Source organism: Psammomys obesus, unplaced genomic scaffold (assembly GCF_907164565.1).
Source record: "Psammomys obesus unplaced genomic scaffold, mPsaObe1.curated_primary_1811, whole genome shotgun sequence".
Classification (NCBI taxonomy): domain Eukaryota; kingdom Metazoa; phylum Chordata; class Mammalia; order Rodentia; family Muridae; genus Psammomys; species Psammomys obesus.
The window spans coordinates 26,512,412-26,535,823 of NW_026592510.1; the positions used below are offsets into that span (position 1 = coordinate 26,512,412).

The window sequence follows — 23,412 nt, forward strand, 5'->3', positions numbered from 1 at the left end:
TATGCTTACCTCTGTAGTTCCTGTTTTCTTCCCTAAATTCTTCCTCTCCATGATTTCCTCCATTTGTGTTTTCTTTAATTTTTCCAATTCTATCTTCAGATCTTGAGTTGTTTTGTTTATTTCCTTCACCTGTCTGATTGTATTTTCCTGTTTTTCTTTTAGTTCCTTCAACTCTGTTTCTTTTATTTCTTTCAGTGATTTAATTATTTCTTCTCTGAAGACCACAAACTGTTTGGCTGCATCTTCCCGTATTCTTCATGGATGGCCATAATCTGCTTGTCTTTAACTTCCTCCATTTCTTTACGGATAGCCATGATCTGTTTGATTTTATCTTTCTCTATTTTTTTTCCTCTAATTCTTTACATATTTTATTTGTTTCCTCTATTATCCTCTTCATCAGCATAGATGTAAGGTCATGTTCTTGAATTTCTATTATGCTGGGGTGTTCAGGGATGCTCGCCCCTGGATGGCTGGGTTCTGGAGATGCCCTAATGCTCTGTGTTTTGTTGGTTGAGCTTTTATGCTGACCTCTACCCATTGGGCTGTTTTAGGTGCTGGCTGTTAGTTTCTGGTGCTTCCTGGAATCCTGAGGTAGGGAGAATCCCCTTGACAGGAAGATGATTTTTTCCTGAAGAAGGTCTCCTCTGCTTTTTGGTTATGGGCACTGAATGGCCAGTGTTTCTCAGGAATTGCCACTGCTCACCTCAGGCGTAGAGACCTGAGTAGCAGCTGTGGTCTTTGTTAGTCAGAGGGGCTCTCCTCTCACCCGTAGAAGTCCTCAAGACAGCTGCCCCGCTTCTGGGTATCTCGTTCTGAATTTAGTGATCTGCTGCTGTTGTTACACTGTTTTCCAGGTACAGCCCTTTTGAAGAACCTGATGATTCCCTACTGTGGGATTTTCTCCCAAAAGGGAAACTCAGTCTGGTACCTTGGAGCACACAGTTCTGTCTGGGAAGGTGAGGGGAGCGTCCAGCAAGTCTCTGGGCCAGAGGCTGAGTGCTCTGCTCTGGGCTGGGAGACTGTGCACCCACGTTTGAGATGGCGGTTGGGGGCGCCGCTCTGGTCTGGAGGCTGTGCGCTCCTCTCTAGGCTGGCAACTGAGGGCTCCACTCTGGTCTGGAGGCTGGGCACCTTACTCTGGGCTAGAAGCTGTGTGTTCCTGTCTGAAATGGCAACTGCGGGCGCTGCTCTGGTTCTGAGGCTCCGCGCTCTGATCTGGGCTGACAGTGTGTGTCCCCTTCTGGGCCAGAGGCTGTGCACGCCTCTCTGGGCTGGCAACTAAGGGCTCTGCTCTGCTCTGGGTTGGAGGCTTGGCGCCTCACTCTGGGCTAGGGGCTGTGTCCCCCCCCCCCCCCCCCCCATCTGAGATGGTGGCTGGGGTTGCCGATCTGGGCCCGAGGCTGTGCGCTCAGCTTTGGGCCAAAGGCTATGTACTCTGCTCTGGGTCAGCAATTGAGATCTCCACTCTGGTCCGGAGGCGCTCCAGAACCTTTACCAGGTATTGACTGGGTGACCTGAGGTCGGTCCCAATTAATTTCCACACCGTAGGCTTTTCTCTTACCTGGCAATCACAAACTTACCTGGTGTTTTAGGTCCCTGAGTTCAGTCTCCTGGTCGCTGTGCCAACACTGCTGTCCTGCTCCTCAAGACACAGTGTCCTCCCGCCGCCATCTTGTCGCTCTCTTCCGACTAGGAAGTTTTATAAATGTTGCTCTATATCATGAGGACATCTTAAGGTTGACAGTTTAATATTATGATTTTTTTTGAGAGCAGAAAAAAATGAGAAAGGATATTTTATTTTTAAGAGTTGGAAAGTACAGTTTTAGACATAATTAAATCAAATAGATGGGAGAGCAGAGAGAAACAGACATGACTTTGAGAAAAGAGAGATAGGGAATCACTTTTTATTTTACTGATCTCTGTTAGTGTTACTGGATAATATTAGATATTTGAGTACGGCGAATATAGGTGTAGAAGTCAGAGGTTTTGAAAAGGGGAGAGACTATGAATAAACTGTTTCTGTGAATGACAAAGGGAACTGGAATGGACCATGTGGCTAGTGGTTCATTAACTAAATAGAACAGCAGGCTTAGCCCAATTAAGCTCAAGAAACTCTGTGCCTGGCACCTGGGCTCTAGCAGCAGTAAGCCGAGTTCTCATAGAAGGTATCTCAGCCACAGGAAAGTTTGGAAAGGGAGCAGTGACTCAGAAGAAACTGCAGTTTTGCAGTTCTGAAAACAGTGGGATGGAAACATGGCTCTGCCCTCTCTACCCCCAGATCAACATGGCAGTTTGCCACGTATTGTGCGAAGCCGAGACAGCACGGCAGGACCAGGGTCTCTAGACCCGGGGTATTTGCTGGCCACATGGCTGTTCTGGTCTAATGGTGTTAGAGATTGTCTGTGCATGGCGTGGCCGAGCGGGTGCAATTTAAAAACCCTCCTCCACGTGTGAGTGCACGGGTGCACTGGGCATGCGGCAGGGAGTTTAAAAACCTTGTCCTTGGGGCCTGAGGGGCGTCGCAACTTAAAGCTGCCTGAGGCAATGCGGTGGGTCCGAGGCCTTGGTGGCCTGAGATGCTTACCTAACAGTGAAGCCTGGCCGAGGGATGGTTTAGAAGCAGGCTCTGAGGAAGTCTGCAGCGGTAGTTCCAGTGGCTGCTGGCAGGGGTAGGCAGGCAGGAACAGGTTAAGCGACAGTGAAAGGCAGAGCAGAGATGACTGTAGTTGGCAGCTGCAAGTGGAGGTCCTGGTAGCAGGAGTGAAAAGGAAGTGTTTTGTGCAGCTGAGAGAGAGGAGAGAGGAGAGAGAGAGAGAGAGAGAGAGAGAGAGAGAGAGAGAGAGAGAGAATGGGGTTCCAGAGTGAAAACAAAGGAGTTGCCCACCTAGTCATTTCGACACCAATGTTATGATATCTTTAAAAATGCCACACATACAACAGATCTGCTATGAAAGAGGTTTACTTGGGAGAAGAGAAGAGGAAGGGATTTAGGGCCCGAGTGGGCCATGTGGGTAAAGAGAGAAAGAGACAGTGAGACTGAAGCAGCGATGGCAAAAGAGACGAGATGGTGGATTGGTCCTTCTATATCTGTGTGCAGCTGAACTGCATCTGCCACACACCTGATGGGTGGCAAATGATGACCTCATAGGTTACTAGGCAACCCAGAAGCAGGCTGCCTATATATATGCTGCCACAGATGGCTTATACCATGTGGTCATCTTAATTAAGACGTGGCATGGACCCATTTTAACCACAGTATAGGTGGGTGCCAGTCACATAGTTGCTTCCATTCTGATGAGGTCATTAGCCAAGATGGAGGCAAGTCACATGGCTGCTGTTTAAAAACATCTATTTTCTTAAACAAGAGTTGATTTCAAGTTCTATATACAGCAAGTAGATTTATTTTTCTAAGTAACAGGCCATAATAGGAGAGAGAGTGGGGAAAGCAAAAGAGATTCTGAAGTGTGGAAATTAGAGAGTTTTGGGATTGTGGTGCAGAGAAAGTTTAGATATAAGAGATTCTGGGATCATCTGTGTGTGCAGGGGCAGAAATTATACCATATAAGAGCATTTTAAAATTGACTATGTCAATTTTTGGCCATTGATTGTGTGTATTGGGGCCAAACTGTTTTCAGTGAGGCAGTGAGGCTTTCATAAAATCTTTGTGTCCAAGGAGGAAAAAAGAGTCACAAAACAAATTGCTGGAGGGAGGCTTTCTACAAGCTCCAAGATAAAGCAGAGAGACAGAACGGTGCAGCTGTGAAGAACAAGGATCACATAGAGGATCCTCACCCAAGGGAGGATTCCAAAACTGTAGAAGCCCAGAAGGGCTTAAGGAAGCTGTAGGATTGCAGCTTCTAGGGGGAGGCAAGGAAGCTCCAGGAAGGAGCTGAGAACAAAGGGAGCAGAAGGGATAAACCAGAATTTCAACCCTAAGTATCCCTGAATAGACTGAGAAACACCTGAGAGAGGAGTGTCCCAAATCACACAGGATATACCTTCCATGTGACAGAGGACCAGCAGAGCAAGAGGAGGGTCCTGGCACATGGGTGTAATTTTTGTAGTAATAGTAGACAAAGCAGGCAGCTCCAGAGTGACACTTATCCAGTAGAGGAGGAGAGGAAAAAGCAGCTGAAGAGGTGGACTGAGAGAAGCTTATGGGAAGAAGATGGGGGAAGGAGATGTCCAATAGAGGGAGATGGGTAAGTGTCTTAGATAGTTGTCTATGTGATATGGTCCCAGAGGGTGAAGAAGGTTTGGGTGAGTGCTCCAGAGGGCACAGAAGCTCCAGAAGCCAGAGAGAGAGAGAGAGAGAAAGAGAGAGGACACTTACCCAGTGAGTGAGGAAAGCAGGAATAGGGAAGAAGCAGCTGAAAAAGTGGACTCCAGACTTTGGAGTCAAACATGGTGGGTGGCAGAAGCCAGCAGAAACAAACAATTCAGACATAACTTAGCACAGTCAAATCAGCAGTTTGCTTCAGAGAGGCCAAGTCCCTTGGAAGGGAGCTCATTACTTCCACTCCTATGTTTTCAGTGCCAGATGACTGTTCCATGGTATGGTTGCAGATGTGAGGGGGAGGACAACCAGAGGCATCTGGAAGAGTCGAAACTGAGCATGGCCAACAGACTAAAACAGGCCATAATAGGAGAGAGAGTGAGGAGAACAAGAGAGAAGAGACAAGGCAAAGGGAACATCTGGGAACCAAGAGCGTCAAGAGGCCAAGAGACAGCATGTCCAGAATGGCTGACTTTATATAGGGATCGGAAGCTGGAGTGGGGTGGGGTGGGGATGGAACCAGAAGCTTTATCCCCAGGAGGAAGAGATTTAGGGTAGTGTGCAAGGTGAGAACTGCTGGGAGGAGCCGTGGGTATTGAGTGAAACTTACACAAGGTTTCTTTGAGACTTAACCCTCTGTCCTTGTTCACCCTCCTACCATCTTAGCATATACTTACAATGGAAATTCATAGTATGAATGGACCTGAAGCAGGTCAGGTAGCAAAGGCCAAGAATGTGTCATTCTTCATTTATATCAATTTAGCTTATGATTCTTTTCATTAACTTTATTAACCAAAGGATGCTGAACACTCCCTTTCACTGATTAGGAGAGTGAAAAATACCTAACTTCTGAGTGTGGAAAGTTATATATTCTGTAAAGGACTGCATATTGTATAACAGGTTAACTCTGGTTTATTTTTCAGAGTGTTTTCAGATCAATGTCCACAGGTAATCATGGACATGTAGTGCACAGACAAGTATCTCACAGAGTAGATCTTTAACAGATTCATTACAGAAAGCAAGTCAGCAGAATGTCCCTCTTGGTGACTTCAAAGGAAGTAGCTGCTCTACCTAATACCTAACTCATTAGGGGATAGCTTTTCTGTGGCCTCAATGGAGAACGGAAGAAGGATGTATTAAGAAGGGGTCAGGATCTACTTTATAGTGAAACAGAACTTATTAAATCCTTTGGACTCACCTTAGGAGCAATTTTTTTTTGCCTTCCTTTGAACATAGTCATTGTTCTAGATGGCTTTTCAGGACCTCCTGAATCAAGTAGGCAGCCTGGGGAGATTCCAGATCCTTCAGATGACTTTCATTTTCATCTGCAATATCATGATGAGTCCTCATTCTTTTCTGGAGAACTTCACTGCAGCCATTCCCAGTCATCGCTGCTGGGTCCCCATCCTTGACAATGAGACTGTCTCTGATAATGACAGCGGGACCCTGAGCCAAGATGACCTCCTGAGGGTCTCCATCCCACTGGACTCCAACCTCAGACCAGACAAGTGTCGTCGCTTTGTTCAACCACAGTGGCATCTTCTTCATCTGAATGGCACCTTCTCCAGTGTGAAAGAGCCAGACACAGAGCCCTGTGTGGATGGCTGGGTGTATGACCAAAGCACCTTCTTCTCTACCATTGTGACTGAAGTAAGTGGCTTCAGTTCCTGTCATTAGTTCATGATGGGTGTTTAGCAATAGCATGAATAGTGCACATGCTTTGAGCTTAGATTTTATGTTTTAGCCAATATTGATTACTTACCTATTAAATGTGAGACACTTATTCAATAAGTCTAATAACTACAAAAATTACAGAAAGGGATAGGAACTTATTCTTCTAATTATTTCACTCTAGGGGATGACCACAGTTTAAAATGTGTCAAATCAGTTTAAGCAAATAGTTTATGTGTGCTTTTAAAAAAATTACAAGTCAGTATTTATTTCTCAGCTTTGATTTAAAATAAGAAATATCTAGGAGATTTAACAAAAACATAGTGGGTTGTCTGGGAGTATGGCTCACAGGTAGAATGCTTGTGTTTCATGTATGAGCCCGGATTCAATCCCTAGCACTCCAAAGTGTCTTAATACTTTACCTTCTGTGATAGGATAGAATGAGGCTGTGTACAAGGCCTTGGGCTCCAATTTCAGTATTGTCAACCTATCTATCTATCTATCTATCTGTCTGTCTGTCTGTCTGTCTATCTATCTGTCTGTCTGTCTAATAAAGTCAGTGCAGAAGCCCTACTTCCAAAATGATATGAGAAGCTGTGCTTAGGTGTGGAATCCAGTACATTTTTTAAGGCTCTCAATTTATTGCAGTATATGGCCAGGTTTGAGAATTTCTTAGCATGGACCACAAGTCAGTAGTGCAGCCTAAAGAACTAGGCCCTATGGGAAGATTCCTGGAACCAGGTATGTTTAAGCTGGGACCAGGATGGTAGAAGACAGGTGGTGCTGAAATGGGAAAGGAGTTCAGAAAGCTGCTAGAAGGAGACCTGAGGTCATGTTGAAGCATTTTAATATAGTCTGACACTGACAGGCTATAACCCTTACTTTTCTGGTTTCCATATCTTTCAGTGGGACCTGGTATGTGAATCTCAGTCACTGGATTCAATAGCTAAGTTTCTGTTCTTGAGTGGTATGTTAGTAGGAAATGTCCTATTTGGTCACTTAACAGACAGGTGAGTGTCTCTGGATCATGACTCCATGTGTGAGTACTTTAGTCACCTTTGATTCATTCATTCATTGTGAAGTAGCCACTGAAAATTGTACTATTCTAGATGTAGAAGAATCCCAGGGATACACAAACACAAATGGAGATTTAAGTTAGTGTTTTAACGCATTGTTTTTGTTCTATTTGAATGTTCAGAAATAGAAAACAGCATTGACACTTTTGCCAAGGGTACTGTGCTTTCTCCTTCCTGGACACTGCACTGAATAGCTGTAGAACACAGAGAAGGGACATCATGTCTTCATGGCTATAGCTATGTCTGTCACTTTAATTTTTGCTTCTGCCAAAGATGATTTTTTTTTCTTGCCTTAGGTTTATTTGTAAAAACAGCATAGGACACTGGTCATCTGTAAATAGTGTGTAGGTGGGTGTGCCACACCAGTCTGTCTGTCTTCACATTAGCAGAACCCTTTCCTACAGGGCCTTCACAAGGGCCTGGGCACCTTTGGGAGCCTGAGCTGGAGCTGAAGCTGAAGCCTTGCCCTTAGCTGGAGCGGTGGCCTCTGCCTTGGTTTGAACCTTGGGCTTTGGTTTGCAGAGCCTACGACCCTTAGCCATGTAGCTTCGAATCCGCTTCCCAAGCTTGGGGTGAGCGATGAAAGCCAGACGGCTGAGTTTGTGGCTGGAGCCCTTTGGCATCTTGGGTTTAACAGCTGCAGGCTTTACAAGGGCCCTGATGGCCTCTGTTTGCGCACTCACTTCTTTTGCATTGTTTGCTTGCATCGTCTTCAGGCCTTTCTTGTTGTGCTTCTTGGCAAAGCTCATGTTCCTCAAGAATTTGGGATCCACCCCCTTAAGAGATTTGTATCTTTGTGACCAGGGTTTCTTGATGCCATTTCTGTGCCATTTGCGGGACTGGTTGTGTGTGGTGTGGTTCTTGGACTTGGCCATGTCTGCACAGTAACCCGCGGCTCCCGCAGCGTCTGGGACCTGAAGAGAAAGAAAGGCCTGCTGCCAAAGATGATTTTTAAAGCTCATCCTTTCAGGCTATGAAACAACTCATCTAATGACTAATGTCATCCCAGCCTTTTCCTGTAGCAGAGGTGGCTCACCTAGGCTCTCAGGTAGTACAGAGTACCCAAGGCTCCTTTGTGCCTCTTTTGTTTTAACTTTAAACATTTAGTATCACTGTGTATATATGCACATGATGTGTGTGTGTGTGTGTGTGTGAGAGAGAGAGAGAGAGAGAGAGAGAGAGAGAGAGAGAAAGAGAGAGAGGGAGAGAGAGAGAGGGAGAGAGAGAGAGAGAGTGAGCACATGTGCCATGACTCACAATGTGGAGATTAGAGGACAAATTTATAAAGTCAGTCCTCTCCTTTCAACTTTGCATGGCAGCTGGAGAGCTTATTGAGCTTACCAGTCTTTAGCCACTGGCTCTATACCTCTTTTATAGGGCCACTAATTCCATTCATAAGGGCTCCACTCTCATATTTTTAAAAAGGAATATCTTTTAATTGCTCTTTGACAATTTCACATTTGTCAGCATATATATATATATATGCTTTATATCTTTATATCTAGATATCTTTATATCTACCCCAACTGTCCCCTCCCCCAGTCTCTTTCAGGCACCCCAACACATCCCTCTCTCCCTTCATATAGTCTCCTTAAAAGAAGTCATCATAGGTTAGGTGCTACTATGACTTTTTTTTTACTGTGGTGTTTAGCCTGTATGCATGTTTGTGTTCCATGTGTGTGGCTGGTGCCAGTGGAGGCCAGTAGATGGTGTTGGATAGTGTTAAATAGTCTCAAACTGGAGTTACAGATGGATGTGAGCTGCCATGTGGCTGTTGAAAAGAGAACATGGGCCCTCTGGAAGAATAGCAGTGCTCTAACCACTGAGCAATCTCCCCAGACCCTTGCTGTGATATTTCAAACAAAGTGTGTTGTTGTGGTTCTTCTTCCTCCACATCCCCTCCTGTGGTTTTTATCCCCTCCCTGTTGCTGCTCCCAAGATTCTCTTCCCCCTCATGTCCCATTGTCTTTTCCCCACGCTCATCCTTCCCTATGACCTGGTATTTGACCTTTATTCTGGATTTTTCAGCTTTTACTCACATTTATACCTGTTTACATATATGCATTATAGGATATTATCCTCATATATGGGAGAACATGAAGTTTGTTCTTTCTGGGATTGGGCAGCCTCCTTTAATATCATACTTTTTTGATCTATTCATTTCCTGAAAATCTCATGATTGCTTTACAGCTGAGGGATATTCCATTGTGTGCATGTACTGCATTTTCATTATTGGTTCATCTCTTGGGGGACATCTAGGCTGGTTCTATGTCCTTGCTATCACAAATATAGCAACAATAAAAATGATGAGCAAGTGACTTTGTGGCGGGATGTGGAGTCTTTTGGGTGTATGCCCAGGAGTTATATAGATAAGTCATATAGTAATTTAAATGTTAATTTTCTGAGGAGCCTCCCAGCCAATTTTCATACTGGTTGTACTAATTTTCACCACAACTGGCAGTGAATAAATGTTTCCCTTCCCCACATCACCTTCAACATTTGTTTTCAGATTTCCTGATGGTAGCCATTCTGCTTATAGTGTTTCCTCTCACAGTTAACAAAACCTGAAAGGTCCCTCTAGTACTATCAGACCAGGTAGTCATTTTCCATGTATGGATCCCGGAGGCACAGCAGACTGTAGCAAGTTTGTAACCTGCTGCAAGCAAGTAATTTTGGTTAGAAGTAACGTTCACTCATATATCTTGAGTCTTTGCTTTTTTGTTAATTACTGAGAGAAACATTAAAATTTCTCACTCCATTAAGCTATTTTTTCTTTAGCTTTGTGCTTTTGTTCTGTGTATTTGAAAAGACTGTTTATGTAAGTATAAATTTGAGATTCAGCATTATAATGTGTGCGTTGTTTTCTCAATGAAGACTCATTAAATATTTTTTCAGTTTTGTTACTTGTGGGTTGTTTTATTTTAAAGAAGGCATCTCACTGTGTAACACATGCTGGCCACAAACTCTCTGTATATTCCAGGGTGGTCTTGAAATCATAATCCACATGCCTCACCTTCCCATGACTTAGAATTATTAGGGTTAAAACAGTGTTCCCAATACCAGGAACACTGAGGAAGATGAACAAGAAGTCTGGCAGTTGGGTATGAGGTAACCAGACAAGAAGCAGGAGAAGGGTCAGGGAAAACAACAAAGCTGGTTTCAACAAGTTCTTGCTGGTTCCCACAGAGCTTTCTTCTGAAGAACATGCAAGAAGAACCTTTGCCTTTACTTAGTGCATTGTCAACTTTGTGAGGGCTTCTACCTTTATACATATTTGTACACGTAATTGTAAAAGACTGGATTGTAGGTAAGGGCAGCTTCTAAGAAAGCATCTTCCATGACAGGAAGGAAGATACCTAAAGACCACCCCAGGGGAGGAAAAGGAGAAGGCACAGGATAAATCAAGACCACTAAGTTCAGATACTGGAGGCTGACTTTCACAGTGCTGCCTGGCTTTCCACTTAGAAGAGCTATTTCTGCTTTTCTGAACTATCCTCAAGATAAACTTTGGTTTCTTATTCTACCTGGATGTAGTGTGAATTACTCTCCCTTAGAAGGCAACAACTGGCTTCTTCAAGATCTAGCTATACCACTCCTACACATATATCCAAAATATGCTTAAGTACACAAGGAAATTTGCTCAACCATGTTCAGAGCAGCTTTATTTGTAGTAGCTAGAATCTGGAAACAACCCAGATGTCCCTCAGTTGAGGAATGGATACAGAAATATTGGTACATTTACATAGTGGAATACTACTCAGCAATTAAAAACAAGGAAATAATGAAATTTGCAGGCAAATGGTGGGAACTAGAAAAGATAATCCTGAGTGAGGAATCCTAGAAGCAGAAAGACACACATGGTATATACTCACTTATAAGTGGATATTAGACATATAATAAAGGATAAACATAATAAAACCTTACACCCAAAGAAGCTAAGCAAGAAGAAGGACCCTGGGTAAGACCATCAATCTTCATTCAGAAAGGCAAATGGGATGGACATCAGAAGAGGGAGAAAACAGGGGACAGGACAGGAGCCTACCACAGAGGGCCTCTGAAAGACTCCACCCAGCAGGGTATCAAAGCAGATGCTGAGACTCATAGCCAAACTTTGGGCAGAGTGCAGGGAATTTTATGAAAGAAGTGATAGATAGAAAGACCTGGAGGGGACAGGCACTCCACAAAGAGAGCAACAGAACCAAGAAATCTGGGCCCAGGGGTCCTTTCTGAGACTGATACTCCAACCAAGGACCATTCATGGAGATAATCTAGAACCCCTGCACAGATGTAGCCCATGGCAGCTCAGTGTCCAAGTGGGTACCCTAGTAATGGGGACAGGGACTGTCTCTGACATGAACTGATTGCCCTGCTCTTTGATCACCTCCCTCTGAGGGGGGAGCAACCTTACCAGGCCACAGAGGAGGACACTGCAGCCAGTCCTCATACGACCTGATAGACTACGGTCAGATGGAAGGGGAGGAGGACCTCCCCTATCAGTGGACTGGGGGAGGGGCATGGGTGGAGAAGAGGGAGGGAGGATGGGATTGGGAGGGGAAGAGGAAGGGAACTACAGGTGGGATACAAAGTGAATAAACTGTAATTAATAAAAATAAAAGTAAAATATAAAAAAAGTAAAAAAAAAAGAAGAATCACTGGATAGTTCCAAAGTTAGTCAAAGAAAATGCTCCTGAACAGAACTGCATTCATACTAATAGTTGGCCTAGCAAGTACAGAGTGATAAAAAAAGAATTATAAGTCTGTTGTACAGATGTGCATAAAATATAATGCATAATTAATGTCACAATGTAAATATGCTATTGAGAGTAGCAGATACCACAGAGTGGTTCACCACTTTTACTCACTTATGTTAAATCAGTGCATATGCCTTCATTCAACTGGGCAGAAAGAATTCCTCTTCTAGTTGACAATAATACTCTGAATTCTCACTTTTTGTGCTTTTCTATTTTGATAAAAATCTGTTTGGTAAAATTTTTCATTTGAAAAAAAAAACCTGGTCATAGCAATGAAATGTTATTAATACATGTTAAATGAATAATTTGATAAGAGGTATTTATGTTAAAACTCCAATGTTCTACACAAGTCTTGTGGCTTGAATTAGAAGCAAAAATAGTAGAAACAAATTGGAGAAGATGCTTTAGTTCATAATGTTTACAAACACAGGAAGTTGCTTTGCAGGCTATACATTATTGGTTATTTCTTAATTATTATTTTAAAGTGTCTTCAGTTTGTGTGCCAATTGCATTGTTCCCATAATTTAACCCTTCCTTTCCCTCAGGTTTGGGAGGAGGTTGATGTTCATATGTGCTTTACTGCAAATGGTCATCACCGAAACCTGTGCAGCATTTGCTCCCACCTTCCTTGTCTATTGCTTGTTACGCTTCCTGGCAGGGATCTCTTCCACAACCATTTTGACAAATAGCGGCTTGCTCAGTAAGTCAAAGCTTTTGATGGACATTTTCCAAGCTTTGGTTTTGACCTCGATGTCCCTTCCACCTTAATTGGAAGTCAAGATTCATTTTCTTTTCTTTCAGTGATAGAATGGACAAGACCTAAATTCCAAGCCATGGCAACTACACTGTTATTATGTGCTGGGGCGATTGGACAGATACTATTGGCAGGCCTGGCTTTTGCTGTTCGAAACTGGCACCACCTCCATCTGGCTGTATCTGTACCAATGATTTTTTTACTTGTACCCTCAAGGTATGAACTTCCTTTCTTTTCTTTCTTATGGAATCCTGGGATGACAATGTACCTGGAATCAGGACAAAGAAATGCATTAATCCTGAGTCCACACCTGACAGTGTATGATCCCCTTCGTATTTTGTGATATGAGGACAAGCAGGACTCTCAGATGAACCAAGGAGACTGAATTAAACTTGAATTTGAAATCATAAGTATTTTTATAAAATTATATACATGTGTGACAAGAGATATATTGAGGACTCATTAACTTAAGATTCTAATTGTGAGTTCTGATTTTTATTAATAAATGGATAAAAGATATCCCATCATATTTATACTATGGATAAATAACAAATCATTTCTGATGAAGTGTATTCAATACATACATATTAATCACTATCATATATGATATACTTATATGCACTATTTGATATTTAAATTTTATTATTTACAAAGTAATTTTATTTACTAGGAAAAAACTACCCTAAAAAAGAGAGTAAATGAATTCAAGAACCAGAATGTTCTTGCTCTTTCTGTGTGTCTTTGCTACCAAGCTTTACTTATCCAGGTTATAATAGAATTTTTGCAAAAAATTCCCTTTCATACAGGACAATCTTTAAAGACTACATAGTCTCTAACTGTAGTTTGTGTTTTTATGTGTGGCTTTAAAAAGAAAAACATTTGGAAACTTTTGTGAATTTATCTTTGCAGGTGATATGGATAAAAGACAAGAAGTAAATTAATCCCCACTATTTAATGAAGGAGGAACATACATGGTTTTTTAGTTTAAAACTGTAGGGAGGGGCCTGGAGAGATGGTTCGGTGGTTAAGAGTTCTGATGCTCTTTCAGAGGACCCACGTTTGATACTCAGCACCCACATAGTGGTTCACAGCCACTTAAACTTCAGGTCCAGGGAACCCAATGCTATCTTCTGGCTCGCAAGGGCATCAGACATGCCTGCCGTGCACAGAAATACATGTAGGCAAAACACCCTTTCACTTAAAGGTAGAATAAATAAAAATAAAATCTTAAAAGAGCAGCTGTAGGAAGAATGGCCCACTTATTTATTCTTTATGCCCTTTTTCTTTCCTTTTCATATTTTTATTTTTATTTCAAATTTTTATTTAACAAATTTTAAGCTGCACAGACTCTCACTGTGCAGTTCTGTCTGTCCTGGGACTTGCTATGCACACCAGCCTGGCCTTGAATTCACAGAGAACCTCATGTGTCTGCCCACCTAGTGCTAGTACTAAAGGTGTCCGCTATCAAATAGGGCTCATTGTTACTTTTTGGTTTGAAAGTTTAAAATTTTTACTAGGTATTCAAATAGAATGGATGTGTCTCAAGTTTTCAGAAAATTAATTTATCCTTTGAAGTTTTCATATATACATGAACACAACGTATCTTGATCACATCTATTACTTACATCCCTTTCATCTCCCACAAGGCCCTCCATCACTTCTTCCCAACTTTGCATACTATTTATTTACTTACATATTTTTCCCTGTGAGTCCAATGAGCACTATCCATGTGCTCTTGTGTGTAGGGTTATTCATTGGGTTATGGGGAACCAATCAGGGACCACACTCTTAAAGTGACTCTCTGTCTCTCAATAGCCATCAGCTGCCAATAACTCCTCAGCTAGGGGTGGAATCTGGGGTTCCCATTCCCCTTACAGCTAGAATTTTTAATTGCCTTGATCTTGTGTGCTGTGAGCTCATGTCTATAGCAGCCATGCCATACTGAGAGAACAGAATTTCACAGCACTTCTTTCTGGCTTCCAGCTCTTACATTCTTTCCATCCCCTCTTTCACTACATTCCTGAACTCTGGGTGAGGTGTGTCGGTGTAGACATCCCATCTGTGGCTGAGCTCTCAGTCACTTTCTCTCAGCACTGTAACAGTTATGATGCCCTGCTTTAACCACTACCCTCTGCAATAAGAAGTTTTTCTAACTCAGGTTGAGAGCAGCACAAATCTATGGCTATAAATGTAAGGGTGTTTGACACTCTGACTGCCTAGTAAAATAGCACCAATACTAGCTTCACAAAAAGAGTTTGGGAAATGTTCCTTTTTTGAAAAACAATTTTACAGAATAATTTGAGAAATATTGGTGTTAGTTCTTTAAAATTTGATGGGAACTGTAGTTAATCTGTAGATTGCTTTTAGCAGGATGGCCATTTTTATTATGTTGATCCTATATGACTCTGGGAGAGCTTTCCATCTTCTGGTATTTTCTTAGATTTCTTTCTTCAAAACTTGAAGTTTTTGTCATACAAATCTTTTACTTGCTCGGTTGAATTTTAGGAAGTCTCTAATTTCTTTTTTCATTTCTTCCCTTACCAAGTTGTCATTGAGTAGAGAGTTGTTTAATTTCCACGTGTATGTAGGCTATTTGTTATTTCTGTTGTTGTTGCGGTCTAGTTTTAAGCCATTGTGGTATGGTAAGATACAAGGGATCATTTCTGTCTTCTTGTATCTGTTGAGGCTTGCTTTGTGCCCAACTATATGGTCAATTTTTGAGAAGGTTCCATGAGGTGCTGAAAAGAAGGTATACTCTTTTGAGTTTGAGTGAGAAGTTCTGCAGACAGTTATTAGGTCCATTTGATTTAGGACCTCTGTAAGAGTCACTATTTCCCTACTTAGCTTCTGTCCAAATGATCTGTCTCTTGGTGAGAGTGGAGTGTTGAAATCTCCCACTATTAAGGTATTGGGATCGATGTGTGATCTATGCTTTAATAATATTTTATTTAGGAATGCAGGTGCTCTTGTAGTTGGGGCAAAGATGTTCAGGATTGTGATGTCCTCTCGGTGGATTTTTCCTTTGATGAGAATGAAATGCCCCTCATCTTCTTTTTTGATTAATTTTGGTTGAAAGTCTATTTTATTAGATATTGGGACAGCTACCCCAGCTTGTTTTCCAGGTCCATTTTCTTGAAAAACATTTTCCAGCCTTTTACTTGGAAGTATTGTTTATCTTTGTTGCAGGGGTGTGTTTCTTGGATGCAGCAGAATGTTGGATCCTGTTTCTGCAACCATTCTGTTAGTCTGTGTCTTTTTATTGGTGAGTTGAGTCCGTTGATGTTGATAGATAATAGTGACCAATGAATGTTAGTTCTTTTTATTGTGGAGTTGGTGGTTGTTTCTATGCTTGTTTCTTTTAATTTTTTTTTGTTTTGATGTTATCCATATCCTATGTTTTCCAGGGTGTATTCATTTTCATTGGATTGGAGTTTTTTCTTCTAGTATCTTCTGTAGAGCTGGGTTGCTGTGTACATATTGTTCAAGTTTAGTTTTGTCATGGAATATTTTGTTTTCTCCATTTATGTTGATTGAAAGCTTTGCTGGGTATAGTAGTCTGTGTTGGCATCTGTGGTCCCTTAGAGTCTGCATGACATCTGCCAAGGCCCTTCTGGCTTTCATAGTTTCTGTTGAGAAGTCTGGTGTGATTCTGATAGGTCTACCTTTATATGTTACTTGGCCTTTTCCCTTGCTGCTTTTAATATATATATGTTCTGTAGATTTAGTGTTTTGACTATTACGTGGCATGAGGAGTTTCTTTTCTGGTCTAGTCTATTTGGTGTTCTGTAGGCCCTTTGTATGTTTATGGACATCTCTTTCTTTAAGTTGGGGAAATTTTCTTCTATGATTTTCTTGAAACTATTTTCTGGACCTTGGAGCCTGGAATCTTCTTTTTCATCTATTCCTATCATTCTTAGATTTTGCCTTTTCATGGCGTCCTTGATTTCTTAGATGTTTTGTGTTTGGAACTTTTCCAATTTTACTTTTTCTTTGAGAGATGTATCAATTTCTGCAAGTGTATCTTCAGTGCCTGATATTCTCTCTTCCATCTCTTGTATTCTGTTGGTGATGCTTACCTTTGTGGTTCCTGATCTTTTCTCCAGCTCCAGGGTTTTCTCAATTTGTGTTTTCTTTATTGATTCTAATTCTGTTTTCCTGTCTTGCACCATTTCCTTCATCTGTTTGAAGGTGGATTCCTGTCTTTCCATGATGGCCTCTATTTTTTTTGTTTGTTTCCTCTCTATATGCCGCCAATTATGTCTCTACTTGTGCCTCTATTTGTTTGGCTATATTTGCTTGTATTTCTTTGGGAGATTTGTTTGTTTCCTATTTATGTGCCTCTAATAACTGGATAAGTATAGCTTTAAAATAATTTTCCTGTGTTTCCAATGAATTAAAATATCCATTGATTTTTGGTGGTTGCTGGTGAGGTCATGATATCCTGATTTTTGTTGGATGTGTTCTTACACCAACCTCTAGCTCTGCTTATTTGTAACCTTTGCTGTTTTTTCCTGGGGTCTGCACTTTAAACTGGGTCTTTCTCTGGTGTCTGGGGTATTCCTCAAGGAAGATGAGACAGGTGCTCCAGTTTGAGAGTGTGTGTTGGTGTTTCAGATGTAGCTAAGGGAGGAAGGTCTCAGGTGCAGGTGCACAAGTATGGACGAGAAAGTCCAGGTGTGTGTGTAGAAATGTGACTTGAAGGACAGGGTGGTAGAGCCTGCTTATGACTGGAATATGCAGCTTAAGCACAAGAGGGGGGTGTGGGTGCTGGCGCTGTTCTCGGCACAATGTGCATACATAGGTGTCCTGAGCACCTCAGTGGCCTACAGGCCTGTTGTACTGTCCTCATGGTATTCAGATCTGCCTGGACTCCACTGGTAGAGCCACAGAACAGGGTCTTCAATGTTGAGAAAGCTGTCCCCCAAATCCCTATGTTGCTCACAGTTTGGTGTGGGTGGGAGGGATCCGATGTCTGGTTGCTAGTGTAGAGGGATCCTGGATCTGGGGTCTGTACACACTCACTTGAAGGTGCACTCACTCACTAGCAGGCCTAATTGGAAAGCACAGGTGTTCCCCATGTTCTCTACCCTCAGGTTTGAGCCTGTCAGGGCAAATGCGAGTGTAGGAGATCCATCAGCTCAGTGCTGCTGCAGCTGCAGAATTGGGAGGCTGGTACACTCACCCTCTGGGAGGCCCTGGGAAGCCTGTATAGCTGTCCACAGACCTGGAGTCCTGTACTTCCGTCAGCCACTGTGGTAATGGGAGGCCTTCCTCTACTGTCTCAGTTACCAAGGTCTGTGTGTGGAGCAGCCGGGACTGTGGGCCTCCTCCTCCAAGGAGGGAGGATCATCAAGGGGAAGTGCAGGTGTATTGAATATTTGCCATTCTTAGTCCCTGGAGATGTCAGTGGATGACCTGGATCCAAATGGTTTCAGCTCACAGGTTTTCCCCTTTTGCCCAAGAAGCCTCAATGTTGATGTTCTGGCTTCAGCTGTTCCCTTCACTCACCAATTTCTGAGTTTCTGATCCTGTGCCCCTCAGATGTGGTGTGCCTGGTTGCAGCCATTTTGGATCTCCCCTCCATCCACTTTTAATACCTGAGTTTGATCTTTTATTACCTTATTTTCTTCTTGACCCAAACCATATAACATTATGAAACTAATTGAACAACCAAAACTTACTCACTCGACCTTTTGGGAAATTGGGCATTGTCTTCTCAAGTTTTTTTTTTTTTTTTTTTTTTTTTTTTTTTTTTTTTGGGAAAGGCGTTTTTTGGGAAGTCAAAGAAAAATTGGGAAAATGGTTAAGAAATCCAGCTGTAACATTTGTTGTCCAGTCTCTAAATGCTGTGAAAATGCAGGCTTAAATGAAATTTTGTTTGGAACAGTCTAAAATGCTGGACCAATCGGTATCAGCAGGTTTCTTTGAAGCTGTCCTGGAAGCAAGGTTTGATGAAACAGCAATGGATTAGTGTGAGTCTAGATCAAGCAGCGTGCTGGAACAAATATATCAGCCTCTTAGCATTCTCTAGGTTGAGTCTTGTCAAGGCCATCTCCATTCTATTGGTGTTTGGTCCTTTTGTTCTGTAAACATATTAACATATAAACTCTCATAAGTAATATACAGTTTTGTAATTACAAATGTATGGAAAGTGCAATGTGCACTGATCAGTTAAAGACAATTTTTTGCTTTTTGTTTGAGCAGGTGAAAGACATCTGTCTTTATAAGTTAGTTTGGATTGTATAACCAAACTACAATATAAATCTCCATCCATACCATATAAGAGGATGGTATGTAAGAATATGTCATGAGGACTCTGTAGCCAACAAGATTTATTGGCTATTCAAAGACATTCATGTCTTAGCCAGTCTCAAAGCTATTCCCATAGAGAGGGACCAGCATATACATTGCCTGTCTTGGTCTTTTTGTAAGCTAAGATCTTCAGGGGGTCTCCCTCTATCAAATCTGATTTTTAACAGTTTTGATGGAAGACACAGATTTCCTTTTCGTGTTGGAACTGATGCAAAGTCTCCTCCCCAACACAATAAACCTCTTTCTTCCATTCTGAGGATCACATATATATGTTGATCTAATTCATTAGTCCTTTTGAATAGCTATGCTACCTGTCTCATTGACTTTTAAAAAAATTGAAGTCAACAATGCACCATTTAATCTATCTCTGGGATTTTTTTTTATTCCTCTTCTGCTTCATGAGTGCTTCTCTTAAATTATTGTTAGATGTCTTTATTATTGCTTGACCTGTACGATTGTAAGTTATATCTGTAACATTTTCTATGCTATAATGTCCAAATAACTGTTGTATTCCAATGGATAAGCATGCCAAAGCACCATCAGGTTTCATCTGAAAAGACATTTCCTTGAAAGCATTATATAGTCTCTCCACAATTACTTGTCCTGTAGGACTTTGTGGTATACCTGCAACATGCTTCACATTATAGTATGAAAAACTGTTTCATTTTACCAGAGACACTTGCTGGAACATTGTCAGTCTCAATTTGTGCAGACACTTCCATAATTTTCACATTTTCAATGATTGTGCAATCTCAGAATCTAAGGAGAAAGCCCATTGGAATTCTGAATATGAACCTATGACATTGTGCATATATTTCAGCTCTCTAAACTCTGTAACATGAAGAACATAAGCCATTGTATGACCTTGTTCCAAGGTAACACCAAATAGGATCTGCATTTCTAATTTAGCATATGGACCTTCATTCAGTAATCGAACTTTTACAGTACACATATAATATCTAGTCTGACCATGTTGGCCTTTTTATCCCGTATCTCAATGGGCTGCCATTTTACAATTTCCTTAAGCCCCTGTGGACTTATCTCATCTGGAACTGTTTTTTTCTAATCTCTGTTCTATGGTCTCTAATCCAGCAATTTATTTCTCAGTCTCCTTCTCCAAGTCTGTCCCATTCTGATCTCTCCCAAAGAGAATGTACAAAACTGCCACTGTCACTGAAAATGATTATTTGTATGCTATGAGAAACAAACTCAGATGAAACTCGGATGCACTGTATCATTGTGTCATCCTCCATTTTTTTAAAATATTTTCTTTATTATTTATACAGTGTTCTGCCTGCCTGTGTGCCTGCATGCCAGAAGAGGCCATCAAATCCCACTACAGATGGTTATGAGCCACCGTGTGGTTGCTGGGAACTGAACTCAGGACCTTTGGAAGAACAGCCAGTGTTCTTAACCTCAGAGCCATTTTTCCAGCCCTGTCATCCTCCATTTTTAACATACAAAATATTTCTCAAAAATTTTTTTTCCTCTCCCTAAAGACTTTACTTTCCTATTTTCAAACCAAATACTTTTTTCCTTTTTCACCCAATTTCCTTCTCTTTTACTGTTTTCCAAACTCAATACCTTACCATTTCAGACACTTGGGACTTCTCAGTTTGCATCTCACACTGTCATTAGCCTTGGTCAGCAAGCTCATAGGCTGTTGTAGCTCATTGGCTCTGTTTTACATTCAACTCTGGCTGGAGCCACTCTGACTTTCAGGCCACAGCATGCCTCTCCTGTGTGGACCCAAACTGAGTTACAGTTTTCACACAGGCTACTTAGCTCTCTCTAGTGTGCTTTAAACGTTGCTGTGCTTGGGAGAAACCACAGCTACTGTGCCACTTGCTGCCCTCTGCTGGCTTTGCTGCAAGGCTGCGGTTTCTCTTAAGGGAGCTGAGCCTCTGAAATGTACTCTGCTTCAGTTTCCCACTCTTTGGCTGGGAAACCACCTTTCACCCAGGACTTCTCAGAATGTAAGATTAGATTCAGTGTACCATCTGTAGTAGGATGTCTATTTTTTCTTTAGGCCCCAAGCTCCCCAAATAATGACTCAGGAGACTCAAAATATATTTACAAATACTCAGGCCATATAAAATAGCTAGGCTCTTTGACTAGATTGTAACTTAAAATAATCAATTTATACTAATCTACATTCTGCCATGGGCTTGTTACCTCTGCTCAGGTACTGTAATTGAAGTTTTGGTTTCTTTAAAAACTCAGTTATGTTATATAAACACGTTTTTGTTTTAATCTCAAGTGTGGGATTTTAGTTTGTCCTTTAGTTTGTCCACAGCTGATAATTGCCTCATGCAGGGGCGTGGTCTTTGCTAGCTGGAGTTAGTTGAAGTCTGAGGACTCTGAGGGGTATAAACACGAGAACCCAGAGGGAGACTGGGCGGCAGCTTGGAGGAGACGGGAGAGGAGGCTTTGAAGAAAGAAGACTGCTTGCTGCATTTGCTGGTTTCCTGGTTACCTGGATTGCTGGATATTCTGGTGACTGAGATTGGTACTACCCCCAAAAGAATGTGTCAACCCTGCCCAGCCAGAAGAAGTAAAGCGGTCTATGTACCCTTTCCCTTCTAACCTTTTTTCTCTCCTACCTAGGGTTGGGGGGTTGGGAGGGAGGTAGAGGCTTTAGGAACCCCAAATAAATTAGAGTTTAAAAAACTAGCTCCTACAAGGTATCATGCATCTGTCCTCACATCTTCTCAGATGAATCTCTTGCACCTAGCTCTACCACAGAATCCTTTCTGTCTGTTGGATGTCCCACCTGCTATTCTACCTTTTCCTATGGGTCATAGCTTTTTTAATTGACAGGCAATGCATTCAAACAATACACAAGATATTTTCTCTACACTCTTCCTCAGTGGGACTGGTTGTTAGGGCTGGAAGATTTATCTCTATTGTTTTTGTGAGGTTCAAGTATTTTCCTGTGTGTTTGCTAGGACCTTCTGACTGGGTAAGTAGCTTTTGCTGTGAGTTAAGGAACTCTTTGCATGCCTGTGTACCAAGAGTCAGATCTGGCCCACCCTAGTTCCTCAGCTACTGTTAGGGCTTCTAGGAAATGTGGATCTTCCCACATACCTGTAGTCTTAACCCAGAGGTAAAAAAAAAAACAAAACAAAACCAAAAAACAACAGGCCCTTCCAAGGGCCCTCAGCTTTCTTTGAAGTTGGTAAAAGATGTGGAACTCCTCAAGCATCAATCCATTCATTTATTCTAAGAACTGTTATCTTTGCGGGTGCAGTGGCCCACATCTGTAATCCCAGAGCTCAGGGAGACAGAGGCAGGTGGATCTCTGTGAATTCAAGGCCAGCCTGGTTTACAAAGCAAGTCCAGGACAGCCAAGGCTACACAGAGAAGCCCTGTCTCAAAAAACAAAACAAAACAAAACAAAACAATACAAAACAAAAGTATTATTGACCTTCATTAAATGACTTGTTTCTTCTCCTTTGTCTTCCATCTTTGATACTTTGCTTTCTGCATCATCCATTCTGTTGATGGGATTTTCCACTAAGGTTTTTTTCCTTCTAAAATTGTTTCTATTTAAGAAATGTATTATTTCATGCAATACATCCTGATTGTAGCCTCCTCTCCATCTAATCCTCTTAGCGCCCCATCCCCTCTCTTCCCCAGATCTACTGTTCCCCATTTCCCTTCAGAAAAGAGCAGGCCTCCTAGTGATATCAACTTAAACACAGCATAACAAGATACAATAAGACTAGGCATAAACACTTATATCGAGGCTGGAGAAGGCAATCCAGCAGGAGAAAAAAATGTCATAGAAGCAGGCAAAAGAGTCAGAGAAACCCCACTCCTATTGTTAGGAGTTCAACAAAAAACCCAAGCGAAACAGCCAGTTGTGGTGGCAAATGCCAGTAGGATTTGCTGAAGGAGGTGGAGGCAGGAAGATCATGAGTTTGAAGCCAGCCTGGGCTTCACTGAAATTTTTATTTGGACTATTGAAAATTTCATTTTCAGCATCATTTCAGCTTGTTTTTTCTTCAGTAATTCTACCTCTTCATTAAATTCCATTTTTGTTTGCTGTACTGACTTACTTATTTTATCTCTCTGGTTTTGTTCTCTTGGAGCAAATTCACATTAAAAAAAAAAAGATTTATTTATTTATTATTTATACAGTATTCTACCTGCATATGTACCTGCAGGCTGGAAGAGGGCACCAGCTCTCATTATGGATAGTAATGAGTGACCACGTGGTTGCTGGGAATTGAACTCAGGACCTTTGTAAGAACAGCCAGTGTTCTTAACCTCTGAGCCTTCTCTCCAGCCCTATAGTCACATCTTATTTGAGGTTCTAAACATAGTTGTGATAATTGTGTTGAATTACTTGTCTGGGTTTTTTTTTTCTGGTCATTTTTATTATGGGTCATTTTTTCTGGGATTAGAAATTTTTGGAAGAGTCACGTTCTTGGTTTATCATGTTGTTATTGTTTCTGAGCTGAAACTGAAGCAGTTGAAGAACTTTGCTGGTTGAATGTTTCTTAATTTCTTCTTCTTCTTCTTCTTCTTCTTCTTCTTCTTCTTCTTCTTCTTCTTCTTCTTCTTCTT

General features: G+C 41.7%; 2 protein-coding genes across 3 annotated transcripts in view; one reads left to right on the forward strand and one right to left on the reverse strand.

Moving 5' to 3' along the window:
- The first annotated feature begins 5,524 nt into the window (after positions 1-5,524).
- LOC129681806 (solute carrier family 22 member 19-like) overlaps positions 5,525-23,412 on the forward strand; it is a 32,563-nt gene continuing 14,675 nt past the window's right edge. For both annotated transcript variants that reach the window (XM_055613980.1, XM_055613981.1), the window contains exons 1-4: positions 5,525-5,926; positions 6,854-6,957; positions 12,320-12,474; positions 12,576-12,744. In XM_055613980.1, coding sequence (XP_055469955.1) covers positions 5,525-5,926; positions 6,854-6,957; positions 12,320-12,474; positions 12,576-12,744 — 830 coding nt within the window. The remainder of the gene's footprint in view (positions 5,927-6,853; positions 6,958-12,319; positions 12,475-12,575; positions 12,745-23,412) is intronic.
- Positions 7,422-7,898, reverse strand: LOC129681931 (60S ribosomal protein L29-like). Its single transcript, XM_055614161.1, has one exon. The coding sequence runs from the start codon at positions 7,896-7,898 to the stop codon at positions 7,422-7,424; it is 477 nt and encodes a 158-aa protein (XP_055470136.1).

What these genes read in the sequence shown, in the direction of transcription:
- LOC129681931 (XM_055614161.1), bottom strand. Translation starts at nt 7,898, where the DNA reads ATGGCCAAGTCCAAGAACCACACCACACACAACCAGTCCCGCAAATGG.